General features: G+C 41.9%; 1 protein-coding gene across 2 annotated transcripts in view; it reads left to right on the top strand.

Annotated features, from left to right (window-relative positions):
- The window catches only part of PRKG1 (protein kinase cGMP-dependent 1), a 1,185,335-nt gene that overhangs the window by 735,853 nt on the left and 431,171 nt on the right, over window positions 1-18,311 (top strand). For both annotated transcript variants that reach the window (XM_045802398.2, XM_045802397.2), the window contains exon 4: window positions 15,091-15,196. In XM_045802398.2, the coding sequence (XP_045658354.1) occupies window positions 15,091-15,196 (106 nt within the window). The remainder of the gene's footprint in view (window positions 1-15,090; window positions 15,197-18,311) is intronic.

Genomic DNA, 18,311 nt, shown 5'->3' with positions numbered 1-18,311 from the left:
GTGTATTTCAAACTTAAGTTTGAAAAATGCAAATCTTAAATGAGTACCACATTTGATCCGAGTATTTTTGGTCATGGTGATTAAACTTAGGTGATACTTGGATTAAGAATGCCCCTGAAAGATCCTGGGAAGGTGACTTCCGTAGCTGTCAGCATCTGGCTGGATTATCTTTATAAACCACTCAATATCTCTGTACCTTTGGTGTGGTTGCTGCTGCTGTTTTAACTGCTAAAATGAAATAACTTATCTAAGTATTATTTCAAAAATTACAACTATTTATACAGTATATGGAAGTTCTCTGAAAATTATACAATTCTATTCAAATGGCTTAAAGATTTTAATTTCTCCTTTCTGTATTGTGAGTATGTGAGTTTGTCTGGTGATCATGACAGAATTAGCAATTTGTAAGGAGTTCAGGATTCCTTCTGGGGCTCCGGACGGGGACTAGACTCAGTTTGGCTTATGCACAAACATAACTTGATTGATCACAGACTCAGAAGAGAGGAAGGGAGGATGAGGAATACAGAGAGGAGGGTAGTGTTGAGGCTCCGGGATGGACGCGCCCAGCAGGGTGGTTCCCCGAGGAAGAGCTGCTGCTGGCTGGCCCAGCGTGCCCACGCAACCCCAGCTGTGGTCAGGCTCAGAAGTTGAGAAGTGACTCTGCTGCATACGTTCACGCCAATCTTCACCTCTTTTTAGTTAATATACATCCTTAAATGGTGTGTAAGCAAGTAATAGGCTACACTTTGTCCGGCATCATTTGCTGAAGGAGTTGGCACAATTCTGCTGACCAGGGGCAGCTTGTTAGGTGGCCAGACTGCCCTCTGAATATCCCTTCCATGCGTTCATAGTTGGTGCCACTGTGTGAAAATGAGGCTTCACACAAGAAAGGGAAGAAAGGTTAGTGTGTTTAAGGAGAGGATCTTCCTTCTAGAAATCTAGATTTTTCTTTCTCCTGAAGAAACCGATCATCCTATTGTAAAAGACAGGTGATACTGCTGCTTTCATCTGTGAACATATAAGAAATATCAGTTTCCATATTGCACAATAGCCCAGCCAACCTCTGCATTCAGGTCTCTTGAAACTCATTTTGCTAATCGTTCCTTTTTCTTTGCCACACGGTGCGACTTCAGATGAGCAACATCACAAGAAGGAAAATGGCGTTCTCCTAATATCCCAAAGTAGACAGTTTTGAAAGTGTGAAACAGCTGAGCTCACTTGACATTTCTTGATGTCATCCACTTCATCTGGAGCGGAGGAGACCGAGAACTCCCTTTCCTGATGAGGTTTTCCAAAATTCTGTCAGAATTAGAGAATTACACATAATTGACTGAAGAGGACATGGGCCAAAAGAGACCTATTTCAAACTTTACCAGTGCCTAGCAAATAAATGTGAAGTAGTATTGCCTCCGTTTTTGTTTTGTTTTTTGCTTTTTAGAGCAGGAGAAGGCAGGGAGGGGCAGAAGGTGGGAGAGCATCTTAAGCAGACTCCATGCCACCATGGAGTCCAACCCAGGGCTCAATCCCACAACTCTGAGCTCATGACCTGAGCTGAAACCAAGACTCGGACGCTTAACTGACTCAGCCACCCAAGCACCCTGCCTCTGTTTTTTGTTTGTTTTGTCTTTTGTTTTGTTTTGTTTGCTTTTAAACCAGCTGTGTCATATACTTTCTTAATGGGACCTAGATGAGCGTTGGTTTTCATATTTATGTGAGGACTTGAAAGGGATCATAAATTATGGCGGTCGAGTCTAGCCTTCAGGTGGCAATGAACTCAGGTGATGGAGAGGTATATGAGGAAAATAGGAAGCTTTTGAAGCCCATCAACGGTGAGCTCTGTTGGGGAGATACAGCAGGGGGCTAATAGACCTAGGACCTTAAGGCTTCTCGCCCTCAAGAAATAAGATTAATTAAAAATTCATCAACTGTATGGCTTCTAGCATATAGACACACTGTTTGAAAAAGAGAAACATTAGGATTTAAGAATGAACTGGGAAAAGGGAAGCCCTTTTGGGAGACTTGATTTCTGAGTTGAAGTCCCATAGTTAACTTGTAAGGGAAAGTTACTAGTGTAACTTCTCGAAGATGTTTACTTGCCTTCCAGCAAATATGTAAGCCTGTGTTTTCAACATCTTGGCGTAGTGTTTAGGGATGCAGCCTATCCAACTGATGAGAGGACTTACAGATGTAATCCCCATTTCCTTAATGAGATTCCAGGCTTAAAATCTGTTGTTATGCACAGATGTGCAGTGACATTTACCAAGTATGTGCTGATATTTTTGAATTATGCACACTGTTCGAATGTGCCAACCTGTAGGAAATTGTGTCACCGTAAGAGCTGTCAGCAAAACCAGCTCAGTAACTTGCCAGAGAAGGAAGTTGATGCTTGAGCCCAAAATATGCCATTTGGAGCCTGCTGATGTGCTCTGGACCCTCTCTGTACAGAAGAGCCCATTGGAAATGAACCTCGTTAGAGTGCAATGGCTACCCAGCCTCTGTTTGCTTTTCTAAAGTGTTACAAGCCATCTATTCAATAATATTCAATTCTAGAATTTTCCTGGGCTCTGACTTCCATTAAATCACGGAAGGCTTTTTTTATAATAGAATTAAGAACTGTCCAGAAATGAAGAGTCGTGAGACATTTGTCCCTAAAAGTGTCAGGCAGGAATATGTAGGAGTTGCTCATTCAGCCAACATTGATTGGCTTTTTACCATGTGTCAGGACCTGGGAATACACTACGCTGGGGATAGAAAGATGAACAAGACATACTTGTAGCTTTCAAAGCGCTCTGTGCTGCTATAAGTCAGCCTTCTTGTCTTTGACAATGTAGTAACACACTCTCCGTCTTACCTTGATTTCCCTCTTAACCTGGGCACCTGCCTAAACCTGTGTGCAGTTCAGGGGTGATGTTTCCTTCTATTATTGGAGGTAGTGAGTCAACTTCATGACTGCTCCAAACCTTGATTGTCTTTCAACTTTCTCAGAATTCAATGTCCATACCCTATAGGGTTCCGTTTCCTGAGCGTTTGTAAGATGGTCACATCACGGAAGGACATCCAGGAGTGAAGAGCGTCTTAGGTGCCTGATATCCTGCTGTGCGTCTACGCAGTCATCTGACTCCTATCTGAAAGCAGTTTCACGAGGCCCTGTTATTATCTGTTTCCTCAAATAGTCTGATGAAGCCTAAACTACTTGTCCCAGGTACCACAGTTCCTCTGTGGTGTAAAGATACTCACACAGGCCAGGCCCCACATGGCTGGTTTTCACTCTCCAGCCTGCACTCTCGTGCTCCCCCACCCCTTTCCACTTTCCTGAGTCTTGAAGTTTGTGCATAAATTGACTGAGTCTCCATTTCCTGCATTAAAGTCAACAAATGGTACTACCCTTTCTCTAGACATTTGCTTATCACTAAACTACCATCCTTTTGTACAGTTCCCCATATGGGGGGGGGGGCTGTTGTCTCAAGATAATATCGTCCTGTACTTCATGCAGATCTAGGCCTCTCTGCTCTCCATAGGGATCTATTAGCTCCTGCTTCAGTTGCTCCTTTGAGGTGATCCATTTCACCTTCTTCTTCTTCTTCTTTTTTTTTAAGATTTTATTTATTTTCAGAGAGAGCACAAGCAGGGGGGGCAGCAGGCACAGGGAGAGGTGGGCTCCTTGCTCAGGGGGACCTGAGCCAAAGGCAGGCAGACGCTTAAGCAACGGAGTGATTCAGGCGTCCCACCAATTCACCTTGTCTGATTCAGGAATCTTCTCTCCCCCATTGTAGCAAGTCTACCAGAGCACTTCCTGCAATGGGAAGCTTCTTCGTGTGATACTCCTTCTGGCTTTACATCGAGTCTTAATTACCAACACTGTGAATTCTAATTACTGGTGTAGTTCTTTCCTGGACAAGTCAGAAGGAATTGCTTCTTCGTCCACCAGAAACAGTGCATGGTGGGCTGGCTCCAATTTGGCTTGAGATGGAGCAATTAAGGCTATTGGCATCAAGTGCGTGTGTGAATTAGGAGGAAAAGTCAAAGTTTGCTTCAAGGTCTGTGTCTTGTTTATCGTTGTGTCACTGGTACCTAGTAGAGTTCTTGGCATGTGGTGAAGTCTCCGTAAATGCAAACACGTAGGATGTTTGCAGTAATCGTCTCCCAGCTCATGACTTCAGACCAGCCCTTAATTCACTTAAAACAGCTCTGTTGAATTTACTCAGTATCTAATAAACCCCATCGAATCTTTTAGGACAGTTACTGAGTTTTCCCTCTTACCCACACTGAATATCCTCTGTGGCTTCATCTTTTCTCCAGATTGTATCCCACTTGAAACCTAGTCCCTTACTTACCCTACAACTTTTGATTGGTACTGTGAAGACCTCACAATAAGACTGTAGTGTGATGTAAATCATATATACATGAATACCTGTGAAGCCAGGCAGAACTGTGATAGCCACGATGGAGACACAATCAGAAGTCTCTCTCTCTCTCTCTCTCTCTCTCTCTCTCTGTCTGTCTCTCTCTCTCTCTCTCTCTCTCTCTCTCTCACACACACACACACAGATTGACTCACTGACTGAGTTCTAGCTGGAGTGAACTGGAAAGTCTTCATGGAGAAAGTGATCTTTGAACTGGGACTTGGAGAGCTACTAGAATTGTCATAAGTAGAGAAAAATAATTGGATCCAAGAACTGAGAGCAGGGAAAGAGAGGGTGTGTTTGGAAGCTGGACATTAGAATCATGGGATGAAACAAATGTGTTTAAGGGATTGTACGAGATGAAACTAGGAAGGTACTTTGCTCTAAATATGGATTAAGTGCAAGGGTGGAGGTGTTTTGCTTTATTGGCAGTAGGGAGCCATTGAATGTTTTGTGTGTGGAGTGACAGGATGAGAATGAGTACTTAGAAAGGTCCAGCAATGACTAGAATCGATTCTTCCTCTGTTTCTCTGCAAGTAACTCCCCAAACGATGGTGTGATCTTTACTAAACTTCACTAAACAGAACCAGTAGCGTTTTAGTCTTCTACAACTCTGCTATTACCTGTGGGTCTTCTGCCCCTCACCTTCGCTCTTGGTCCCTATTTGGATCTGAGTTACACAGAAAGCCACCTGTTTTGTAGGGGTTCCTTCCCCCATTTCTTCCTGTTCTTTCCCCCACCATACCTGGTCTTTGCTTCATGCTGTGGTTGTTTCCGATGACTTCAGGTTTGTTTATTTGCTTGGGTATTCCTGCACCCTTCCTTGCAACCCCCAGCCCCCACTACCGAATTTTATTGAGCTAGGTGTCTACAGGTTTCTAAATAATTGCCCTTTGGTTTGACAGATGTAAGATGATACAATGTATCGGGAACAACGACTGCATGGGGAAAGACTGGGACACTTGGGGAATTCCCTGTCGCCATAGCCCCCAGCCCTAGCTTTGCACCCCCAGAACCTGTTAGTCATCAGCTCCTAGGTTTTAGTGTTTACAGGCTTCTGGCTGGAATTCTCCAGATGCTGAAGTCCTCCTCACCTCAATTATTAATCAATGGAAATATATATTCCCTCTTGTTCTTTTGATTTCCAAGTATTTAATGACCATGGGTAGGGTGGTTAAATGGGACAGAAAAACAGAATGAGGAACGCAGATACTCTTACCCCAGTTTCAGAAGCATGTATGTGTCCGTAAATAGAACCCAGGCTTCGGAGTCAGAATGACAGTAGCCCCACTAATGTATGACTGAACAGTAAACTTAGTCTCTTTGAGACTCTGTTCCCATATTGATAGAAAGGGGATAAGAATATATCACACAACGAATATAGGATAAACTAACATAAATGCAACAGACATCAAGTTCTTATGTCCTAGAGTAAATGTTCAACAGTGGTACTCAAAATCATCCCATTAGTATCCTATCTGTATTAAAAATATCAACATTCATTTGGTCCTTGCAGTATCCTTAACATTTGAGAGTAAAAATTATGATAGCTCATGTTTTCGTATTTTCCAAAAGTCACCACTTGGCCTTATTGGTTACTTGAAATGAAGTATAAAGTTGAGCAGAATGTAGAGAATTGTAAGCCAATTCTGTTGGTTTCATTGAGGTAGCTGCCATGCTGACATGGTGACACTGTTAATGATTTTTCTAAGTTTATAATGCAATGATTAGCTGCAGTGTTCAACTTTACAATCCATTATCTTAATAGAATACATACTTTTTCTAGGCAAGAAAGTTTACAATATCACCTCCATACTTACGGTGAGGAAATTAATGTACAATGGAGACTTCATTGTATTCCAGATGCATTGGACACAACAAATGGCCTTTTCTAAATATGAAGCATTTGTCTCAGAACATTCTGGCAGTTGGAATCTGACTTCAGGCTCACATATGCCTTAATAATGTTGGGAAGAAGTTGTGGGCTGCATGGACCCCCTCCAAGCATCTGATCTGTCACTCTGCGTGTCTGAAGGATCACAGATGATTCAAGGATTGGGAGATGGGGGTGGTGGTAAAATGAAACTTCTGGGAGCACTTGAGCCTGTAGTAAAGCACCCTTATGGTGTGAGCTGGCACTCTCAAATGTGGAAGGTGAAGTTCTAGTGTGAGCTCGTGACAACTTTCCTTGTCCTTTCTCATGCATTTAGCCCTCAGAAGCTTCCAGTCCACTTAGACAAAGTATGGATCAATGGAAAGTTGCAAATGAGACCCACCTATTCTCTGAAAATGTTTCTTGCAGACAGGGGCTGACATGGGGAAGAATAAGTTACTCTGGAATCCTTGTCAGAACACTGATGTTCACTGCAGGGGAAGGATGGTCAGACATAGCTTCACACTCAAAACGGTTTCTCCCCATAGGGACTTTGATGGTCTCTGGTGATTTTCCTATGAAGTAGGATAGAAATGGATTTTATTTGGACAGAATGTTACACACACATACACACACACACACACACACACGCAATTCAATTTGAAAAATATTTGGTGAGCTCTGAATTTGTGCCATCCTAAAGAACAAGAAAAGCATGTGAAGAAATGATGAGTATTGCTATTCCAGAGCAGTACGGACTGATAGAAACGTGACGTAAGCAATATATGTAATGTCAAATTTTCTGGTAATCACATTAAAAAAAGGATAAAATGGCTAATGATTTTGAACATTTTTTCATGTGTCTGTTAGCCATTTGTATGTCATCATTGGAAAAGTCTCTGTTCATATCTTCTGCCCATTTTATGATTTGTTTATTTGTTTCTTGCGTATTGAGTTTGAGAAGTTCTTTGTAGATCTTGGATACCAGTCTTTTATCTGTAGCATCATTAGCCATCACGGAAATTCAAATCAAAACCACACTAAGATACCACCTCACGCCAGTTAGAATGGCAAAAATTGACAAGGCAAGAAACAACAATTGTTGGATAGGATGTGGAGAAAGGGGATCCCTCCTACATTGTTGGTGGGAATGCAAGTTGGTACAGCCACTCTGGAAAACAGTGTGGAGGTCCCTTAAAAAAAATTGAGCTACCCTATGACCCAGCCATTGCACTACTGGGTATTTACCCCAAAGATAGAGATGTAGTGAAGAGAAGGGCCATATGCACCCCAATGTTCATAGCAGCATTGTCCACAATAGCTAAATCGTGGAAGGAGCCGAGATGCCCTTCAACAAATGACTGGATTAAGAAGATGTGGTCCATATATACAATGGAATATTACTCAGCCATCAGAAAGAACGAGTTCTCAACATTTGCTGCAACATGGATGGCACTGGAGGAGATAATGCTAAGTGAAATAAGTCAAGCAGAGAAAGACAATTATATGATTTCTCTCATCTATGGAACATAAGAACTAGGAAGATCGGTAGGGGAAGAAAGGGATAAAGAAAGGGGGGTAATCAGAAGGGGGAATGAGACATGAGAGACTATGGACTCTGAGAAACAAACTGAGGGCTTCAGAGGGGAGGGGGGTGGGGGAATGGGATAGGCTGGTGATGGGTAGTAAGGAGGGCACGTATTGCATGGTGCACTGGGTGTTATACGCAACTAATGAATCATCGAACTTTACATCAGAAACCAGGGATGTACTGTATGGTGACTAACATAATATAATAAAAAAAAATTAAAATAAAAAAAATTCACTTTGTTAATGTGAAATATGAGCTAGCTCACAAAAGGTAAATACACCCCCTCACCCAGATTTTACTCATCCAACTTGAGTGACATTAAAAAAAAAAAAGGATAAAATGGAATATTATGCAGCCTTAAGGCATGAGATCTTGCAATCTGTGACAACATGGGTGGACCTGGCAGGTATCCTGCTAAGTGAAATAAGTCAGACTGAGACAAATACCGTATGATTCTGCTCATAACTCTAAAAACAAAAAACCCAAACAAACAAATGGATGAACAAGCAAGCAGAATCAGACCTATAAGTACAGAGAACAAACTGATGATTACCAGAGGGAAGAGGGGCGGGGTTGGGCAAAAGGGGTGAATGGGGGGGGAGGGATAGGCTTCCAGTAATGGAATGAAGAAGTCCTGGGGAGGAGGGGTACAGCACAGGGGATATCTTCACTGATACTGTACTTTTGTTGTATGGTGACAGATGGTAACTACATATGTGAACATAGCATAACATATAGAGAAATTGAATTACGATGTTGTACACCTGAAATTAATATCACGTTGTGCGCCAACCATAAAAAAACTAAAATAAACTAAAAAGCAAAAAAGCGTAACTTTTAGAGTACATTTTTACTTAATACATCAAATATTTTTTAACAAGTAATCAATATAAAATTATAAGATATTTTATGTTCTTTTCCTACAGAGTCTTCCATATTCTGTGTGTAATTTACACAGACAGCACATTACAATGTCCATCAGCCTTGTTTTAAGGACTCCGTGACCACATATGGCTAGTGGCTATCCTATTGGACAGCACATATTTAAAATTATCAAGGGCTAGGGAAATATAAACAAGCTCGCAAAATACTTGGAAATATCTGAAAAGGGAAAAGAATAAAAGTAACTTTGAGCTGAGCCTTGCCGGGATGAATGAGCATTTTAGGAGGCAAGAGGGTAGAAGGTCCCTCTAGTTTCGGGGATGAACATCAGCATGAGCAGGGCCTGGGGCAGATAGGCATTAATGTGAAGGGTGTGGGCCAAGCCTGAGGATGGGGAGACGTGGGAAATGCCACTAGTTCTGCCTATGGAATTTGAACTTTGTCTTGGAAATACCACGTGTCAGTGTCTTTCTTTAAATATTGGTGAGTGTGTCGCGGAAAATTAAAAATCAAAACATGAAACATGTTGTATTGGGCAAAGTAAATCCTTTGATCAACTTTTTGTTCATTGTGGTAAAATGTATGTAATCTATAACCCACTAGAACCATTTTTAGATGTGCCATTTCGTGGCATTAAGTACATTTATATTGTTGTGTAGCCCTTACCACCATCCCTCTGGGGGGATCTTGCCTCATCCTGAACTGAAGCTGTCCCCATCAAGCACCACCTCCCTATCCCCTTCCCCGGCCCCTGGTAACCACGATTCTACTTGCTGTCTCTACGAATCAGATGATTCTAGGTGCCTCATGACAATGGAATCATGCAATGCTTGTCTTTCTGTGTCTGGCTTATTTCACTTAGTAGGACATTTTCTTGGTTACCATGGTGGTTACCCATGATGTAGCATGTATCAGATCTTCATTCCTTTCTTAAGGCTGAATAATCTTCCATTGTATGTATGGGCCACATCTTGGATATCCATTCATCCTTTAAAGGACGTTTGGGTTATTTCAGCCTTCTGACTATGGTGACTAATGCTGCTGTGAACATTAGTGTACAAAGAACTATTCATGTTCCTGCTTTCAATTCCTTTGGGTATATATCTAGAAGCAGGATTGATTGTTGGATCTTATGCTAAGTCTCTATTTTTTTATGGAGCCTCTCTACCATTTTCCATGGTATCTCCACCATTTCCCATTCCCACGAAGAATGCATGAGAGTTCTAATCTGTTCACATCTTTGCCAACACCTACTTATTTTAAGAATAGCCATCCTAATGGGTGTGAAGTGGCATCTCATTGTGGTTTTGATTTGCACTTGCCTGATGTGTAATGGTGATGTACATCTCTCCATGTCCTTATTGGCAAGTGCAGGGACTGTCGATTGGCATCTCAAGGTAGGAGGAGGGGAGCAGTTTTCCAAGAGTGAACCTTAACTTCAGAGTCTGATGCCATCTCTGGGTAGATAGTGTCAGAATTGAGTTAAATTGTAGAACATCAAACTGGTGTCCTAAGAGTTGCTTGTTGGTGTGGGGAATCCCCCCCCCAGCCCTGCCCCACTGGAATTATTACCAGAACTTATGTACCTCCCATAGACTCTGTCTTGAAATACCATCATGATGGGCATTAAGCCTTTAACTTTTGAATTTGGGGGGAGACCTATTATGTCTGTAGCACCAGGTGAAGAACCATGGCTTAGAAGATGGGCTTCTGCAGAGCCTTGAATCAGCCCTTCTCAGCTCTTCCCCACAGGGAGTAGGGGAGTCTGGGAGGCCTGAGCTGTGTACTCACAGCCTGGATACTTCCCCCCTGCTCGTACTCACTCTTGATGTGTTGTTCGATTACAAGAGACCAGGAGATGACACGTCTTTCCTGTAAAGGGCCAGATACTATCTGTCAAAACAACTCCATTCAGCCAGAGACAATATGGAAACAAATGGGCGCAGCTGTGTTCCAATCAGATGTTTCATTGGCACTGAAATTTGTGTCCGATAATTCTCATGGGTCATGAAATTTTTCTTTTTAAGAATTTCTGCCATTTGAGAATAGAAAACCCATTCATAGCTACATGCTGTATAAAAACTGACCACGGGCCCAGTGTGGCAGGGAAGAAGGTTTGGTGGCCTCTGTACTAGATCACAAGTTGCTTAAAGGCAGGAGCTATACATTTGTTTTCTCCCCCCTATATGTAGCACCAGCGTTGGCTAGATTGGTAGAGAATAAATATGGGCCAAATAGATATTGGCGATTTTAAGTGTTGTATACCCACACATGCTTTCTCGGCTTTCGTCCAAAATTTGAATTGCACAGTGGGTGGATTCCCCAATAGAATTTAAGCCAAGCCCAGATTTGTGCTGAGAGTCTAGCACAGTTTCGTGGCTCCCCCTCTGTGGTCATCTTTGTCAAGCAAGTTCAGGGCTAACGGTTGCCTATTTGAAGGTGTTCTTAATGGACTCGTACACTTAGAGACCTCAGAGGAATGGGAATTGGCCTGTTTGCCTCTGAGTTCAACGGGTCCTTAAGCTGAAGAAATGATCGTCGTTTCAGCAGAGAATTTTACATACTTGAAAAAAAGGAAAGCTCCCGTTCCCAACACTTTCTATGCCTAATGCCCTTGAGACTTACATGTTCAACTGTAATCATTAGGGTGAAAATCACAGGCACTTTATTTGTCAAGTGCCTTTTCCCTACAGAGATTAATATACCATTTTAAATCAAAGGTACATGGAAAGATTTTTTTTTTTTCAAATGGTAAGTTATGGAAGTGCTAGACTTACACTCCAGCCGGCTATTGAAGAAGCAAGACGTTAATCACAGCTCAGATAATACCACATTCTTGATAACAAGGCAAGGTGATTATTAGTCATGCTTGCCCACCTGTGAAATGCTGACTTGACTAATAGGTATATTGGCTGAATACAGAAAAGGTTTTGGCATCTCGCCCAAGGTCATGGACAAATTCGCAATCTAGTCAAGCCATGTTCATTATCATGCAAGATATCTGAAACCGTTTCACTTAGAGGCATTCCAGTAGCCCATGTAAATAGGAATCACAAGATAAAATGAAATGACTGGATTCTGTGGACTTTTAGAGCTCATCTTTCAATACATGGATTATGAGGCCTGATTAATTCACTTTAGATATTCTAATGTAACATTAGAGTCCACCTGGGCTTGCCTTTTTTTTTTTTTTAGGTCAACTTTATGTACGTAAATTACATTAATTAACAGACCCAATCCAATGCTTATCAAATGAAAAGCTAATTTCTTGAGTGGGGAGAAGTTAAAAGAAGTGAGATATGGACTTTTCTCTGGGGGTAACGTACCAACTTAAGGAAACCTGATCTAGACACAGAGATAATAGCGATATGGGTAACGTGCTACAGATGGTGACAGATGGGGCAGAAAGCTGGCTCATCAGGAGGGACGAGGGACAGGGCCTGGCCTCCTAGTCTGAACTCAGACTCAAACTGTTGCAAAGAACTTGGTCACAACACATGTGTGCATGCCTGTACACACACCACACCACCCCGCCCCCAACCCCCGCCCCCACCGGAGACCCTCCTCACTTAACTCATAGTACCGTGGCCTCTGCTTGGTACTGACTACTTCTTGTTTGAAACTGTGCATGCAACATATTCCCAGGACCATTTTCCTCCGTTTCTGTCCTATTCCCTCTCTGTCTTGTGGTTTTTACAGCAAGTGTTGTTTGGCAGCAATGGTGCTGGTCTGTTTTCTGCTTGACTCGGGTGCTTCTGAATCCAATTTATGCCCCTCTTAGATGAGTCTTTATCAGCTATCACTGTGATGCTCTCTCGGTGGAAGAGCCTGTAATAGAAATTTTCATACGCTGCTGCAGGGAGGATGCTGGTGAAGCCTGTGCCCTGGGCAGGGCCTTCCCGTGTATGCATGCTTGACTTCCCTGAGACCTTCTGCTTCGTCCTTTGAGGTACAGGCAGGATGGATGTATTTAATAGTGCAACTGCTTGCATTGCCACTATTATTAAAATAAAATGGGTGTATCCTAATTCATCCTTTGGAGGAAGACTTTGTATACTGGAAATACCTAGGAACCATTAAGAATGATGGTGAATACAGAATTGTTTTTTTCTAGTAAGCATTCAGACACTTTTGATGTATCTATGGTATATTCTTAACTTCTGGTTCTTTCCTTTGTTTTAAGATCGCTGGTAGCCTTCTGTTGGTCATCACATGAATCCCTGCTTCCTATGCCTGGTTTCCAGGCCCCCCTGCAGCAACCTGCTCTCAAATTATGGAGCAACCCCAGGGTACCTGGGTGGCTTAGTGGGTAAAGCGTCTGCCTTCACATCAGGTCATGATCTCAGGATCCTGGGATCGAACCCCACACGTGGCTCCCTACTCAGCGGGGAGCCTGCTTCTCCCTCTCCCTCTGCACTGCCCCCACTTGTGTACACGCACGCTCCTTCCCCACACCCCCCCAAATTAAAAAAATATATATGGAGCAACCCCACAGAGTCTCAGCCTTTTAGGTCTGTGGTATCCCTGCCTGGAGTCCCTGGCCCCCTCCCAGCCCTGCTCTTGTGCTCTCCCCACCCAATTTCCCCTCCTCCATCTCTCTCCTAGCTCAGCTCCTGCCATTTCTAAAAGACTCTCCTTCTGGCGAATCTTTTCCTAAATTGGCAATCCTTCATGGTCATGTCATCCAGTCATACAGTTTGTTTCAAGTGAACAGGTGTTTTGGAAAGGAGCCTGCATTCAGCCGAGGCACTAGAATGTAGCTGGAGAGCACCTGTGCCTTGAGTGTTGTTTTTGATGGTTCATTTTTAAAGGCTGCCGGGCATGGAGCCACGAGCACACCAGCCTTTGCTGCTTTGTTCATTTCCTCATTAACTGAGCACCTTTTTTCTCCAATAAAAGAGCAGGCCAAGGGAGAAGTCACGTTCTAGTTTCTTAGCTTCCAACAATTCTGTGAGGAAAAATTAGGTAAAATTCAAAGATAGCGCTTTACTGTAGAACATATGTCCTTTCTCATGTTTCCCTCTGTGCTCTGTGTTCCTCATAGCCCCTCCCCACGTGGCACACCTGCAGCCTAATACTCTGCCCCTGTCCCCTACCGCAGATGTCCATCCATTACATTCAGTGGGCTTAGTGAGAGAATTGTCCTCAATTTTTCCATGTTTGGTCCATTAAACTATAAACTGTCTCTAGTCCCTTGTCTTGCTCCAACCCCTGCATGGTCCTTACTTATCCCATCCCCCACGGGTATGATCTGTGAATTGGCTTTCTTCATTTGTGTGCTAACTTAAAATATTTTCTGTTGTGGGGGCGCCTGGGTGGCACAGCGGTTAAGCGTCTGCCTTTGGCTCAGGGCGTGATCCCAGCGTTATGGGATCGAGCCCCACATCAGGCTCCTCCGCTATGAGTCTGCTTCTTCCTCTCCCACTCCCCCTGCTTGTGTTCCCTCTCTCGCTGGCTGTCTCTATCTCTGTCGAATAAATAAATGAAATCTTTAAAAAAATATATTTTCTATTGTGAAAATTTGCAAACATACATAAAAACAGAGAGCATAGTTCAATAAGCATCTTGTATGCCCATCACACAGATTCGGTTATGGAGACTTCTAGTGTATTCTTTTAAAATCTAAGTTTATCTTATTACATCGTTTTGTTACCCTATAGCATCTTTTTCCAAACTTGTCTCTTAGTTGTGTGCTTAATAGATCAAATGGTGAACTTCTGTGGTATTCCATTTCAACACTATTATTGTCAAAGACTGTGTACGTAAGAGATTAGAAATTAAAATTCAACAAACATATCTACGGAACCTCACAGGACAACTTTGGGCACAGGTTACAATTTGTAAAAATGAGTTGCATGTAGAAATCATTGCGCGATTATTTCTATTATACTAAATTCACCTCTAGGCCTGAAGATTGAGTTTTCACCTCTGCTTTTTACAATGAAAACGTGATCATTTGAGTCATTAACACCATCCTGGGTTAATCACCAGGGAGTGTTATTAATTGTGAATTTTTCTTTCTCTCCATGTGATTTTGTTCACAGATAGTTTTGAAAGCACTACATTTTTTCAGTGTGTACTTAGGCATTCCCATTTCCTAAGGACAGAAGAGCAACAAGAATCTTAATAGGCAGTAATACTAGATGGAAAATTACGAAGTCCATTTTGCCTGTAAGAATACTTGCCTCCTTAACAAAACAGGATAGCGTGATGGGATCAGCCGTAAATGAAGGTTCGTCCTCTCCATACCTCTCCTGAATCCCTCCTCTCCTCTGCATGATGTGGTTCATGGTTGAAATTGTCTAATTTTTCCCTGTTTGTGTTCTTTTTCTCTTCTCCAGCTCTCGTAAATGTGAAACTCTGGGCCATTGATCGACAATGTTTTCAAACAATCATGATGAGGACAGGACTCATCAAGCATACCGAATATATGGAATTTTTAAAAAGGTAGGATGCTTTATTTTCTTCTTCCAAGGATGCTAATTATCTGTGCAACCCTCGTCTTTGACATGCAGCCCAGGGAAGGCTTTGTCTTCATCTTAGGCTGCATAGCCTACAGATTTGTGGAAGCATATGAGTTTGGATGGGATTCTTTCTGTTTCTGGTACCAATTTCCATGATAGTGAAACTCACCTGAACGTTCTCGTGGAGGAGTGAGGCTTAGAGAAACAAAGGAGAATTTGCTTGAACAAAAAGGGGTATGAAGTCCATTCCTAACAATTTATCAGTTAATATGTCTGCAGTACCTCTTCAGATTGAATCCTCTCTTGTGTAAAATTCCATGTTAAAGGTCAGATGACTAAGATGGAAAAGTTCCAAGATGAAGCTCGTTATCCTTTAATCCTGAGTTTAATTTCCCAAATTAAATTTGTTTTATGTTGCGGTTCTGAAATATCAAAAGCTTTTCTTGATACCGTGTATTACCATAATTCAGTATAGCATGGAAATTAGAATAAAAAAAACAGCTTTTTCTTTCTTAGGAATATCCTGATATACACTGAAATGCCTTTCTTTGCCTCCAAGCTTACTTAAAAAAAACCACACACACACATTATTTTATCATTAAAAAGAATATTGACAACTTTTTTTCCCCAAAAAGTATTTTTTTTTCTTTTGGAAACTGAACCATCCTTAAATAGTGACATACAGATTGTTTGCTAAAGAGGGGGTATAGTGTCGCTTAAGATCTCATTTTTCAGAGCTAGAATATTAAACTGGCTTTTTCATTTTATATATATATTTTTTTGGTGAAGAAATGGTTTCCGTGAAACTAAAAAAATCTAAATCCCATTTCATTTCAGTGATACATCAGGACAGGTATCTGTTGCATTTCCTTATGCAATTTTAGTAGTCTTTACTTGAGTATTTTATGTAATTTATTTCCTGATTCATTGTTTATTCATTTTCATTTCCACATATCTGCTTATATTCCTGCTAAGGTGACAATAAAATTCTAATTTGATACCAAGTAATATATTAAAATTATCAGGGGGTTGGAATTTTTCTGGAACGTGATTGGATAAAACACTTAGAAGGAGCAATGTAAATTTGTTTGGAGTGCATACAGTATAGTTGGCAAGGAAATTATTAGGTGCCGTGCACGCGTGGGTCTGTATAGGTCCATATTTGTGTGTGTATGTCAATAAATATGTGTATATGTTGGTATGTTTGGGGGGGATTAGAAAGAGAATAGAGAGACGAAGAGACTGAGGAGATAAAAACTTAAAAATGCAAAATCAAAGTGGAAGTTACTGATTTCTTCTGATGCAGGTTTAATGGAGAAAGATCCCAACTATAATTGATAAAATCCTCGTGCGTGGGGGACAGAGCCTGTTCTGTGTCTCCCCTACATAAGTGTTGGGCACTTGGGATGTAGGTTTCAGCTTCCATAGTTTTGTTTTCTCGCGGAAATGGAATCGGTGTCCGTGCTCTCTCCCATGACCCACAGGAACTTTTTTACGGGCACTAGTGGAGGCGATGAAGAATCACTGTGCTGTTGTTGGTGGTGTTACTGTTCTAATTGAGCGCGCATATACTGTCATTTCTGTTGTATTTTCAGAGCTACGGACGTTTGTTGACAGTTCAAACCTTAAACAATAAGGGTTGGTTCTCCAGAGGGTGGGAACGCATCTAGCTGGCCAGCTTAGATTAGGAGACATCTAACTGGTAGGATGAGAGGCAGGCGTGGACTGTCACTTTCCCTCCGGCCACTCTGTAATGCATCAGGTCCGTGTCACTTGTGAAGGCAGCACTGGGCTGGGAGCCCAAAGAGGTGACGTGGGGACCAGCATTATCTGGGGCTGGCTTTCATCTTCCTAAATGGGTTACCTGGTTCTCTCTAACCCTTCCAAGGCTCACGGCTGCTCCTGAATTATACACAGCCTCATTAGCTGCATATTCAAGGTGTTGCCACAGCCATTTATACCTGCTCTCCCAGCCTCGAGTCTTCTTGCCGCAGGCAAACCCAATAGTTCCATGTGCCCAGGCAGCCTCTCAGTCCCTGTGCTTTTATACGGAGCACTGCCTCTGTGTCCTGTTTTTTGTTCTTCCCATCAGTGTTCAAATCTTATTATTTTTTAAGATCCAACCAAAAGCTTCCTCTTCCACAGTTCCTAACCTCATTCCACCAAGAAGTATCATTTCCCTTGTTGGAGCGTCATCTCTACCATGTGTCTCAGTCTCTTTGTTTTATTACATAATCTACTAAACTTCTACTTCTAGGCTATAAACTTCTCCTAAGCATCTTGGTATCCTTCTTTGGCACAAAACTTATTTCGTAGATAGGTAATTTATAGGACAGTATGGATGGGACCAGTACACAATTCACAGAGCCCAAAGACAAATGGAGATTGAGGGCTCCTTTAAAAAAAATTAAAAATGTCAAGACTGTGACAGCATAGTATTAAACCAAGCGTAGTCATCTTGTAAGCTTGGGCCCTGTACTGTTGCCCAGATTGTACACTCATGAAGTGAAACGAGTAAATACTCTTCTCTCCTTCACATTCCTGTATAAACTATTTATTTTGCAGGGCTGTTAAGAGATGTGTATAATATCCCCAAAGGAAATGATAGATATTGTCAAAAACTTAGATGAACAAACTTAATTAAAAATTTCTATCATAACTAAGAATAGTTTATTTCCCTATTTTTAAAAAGATTTTATTTGAGAGTGCAAGTGACCATGTGAGCATGAGCTGGAGGGAAAGGGAGAAGCAGACTCCCTGCTGAGCAGGGAGCCCAACATGGGGCTTGATCCCAGGATCCAGGAATCATGACTCAAGCCGAAGGCAGACGCTTGACTGACTGAGCCACCCAGGCGCCCCTATTTCCCTATTTTTTTAAAAAAATTTGCTTACTACTCTTTTATATAATGTAAAATTTCAAGTTTTATGTAGTCAAGTCAACCAACTTTTTTCCTTTATGGCTTCGTGTCTAGGAAGGCTCACTTAATGGTATGATTATAAAAATATGGACTTAGTTCTTCGAAGTTCTCTGGCAACCTGTGTGTGGGCAGGAGTCGGGGGGTGGGTAAGGGATGTTTTCCTCTAATGTGCTTTTGCTA

Source organism: Ursus americanus, chromosome 6, assembly GCF_024610735.1.
Source record: "Ursus americanus isolate L20-20 chromosome 6, mUrsAme1.1.p, whole genome shotgun sequence".
Taxonomy (NCBI): Eukaryota; Metazoa; Chordata; class Mammalia; order Carnivora; family Ursidae; genus Ursus; species Ursus americanus.
The sequence above is the reverse complement of the archived record's forward strand: the minus strand, read 5'-3'. Positions and strand labels throughout refer to the sequence as shown.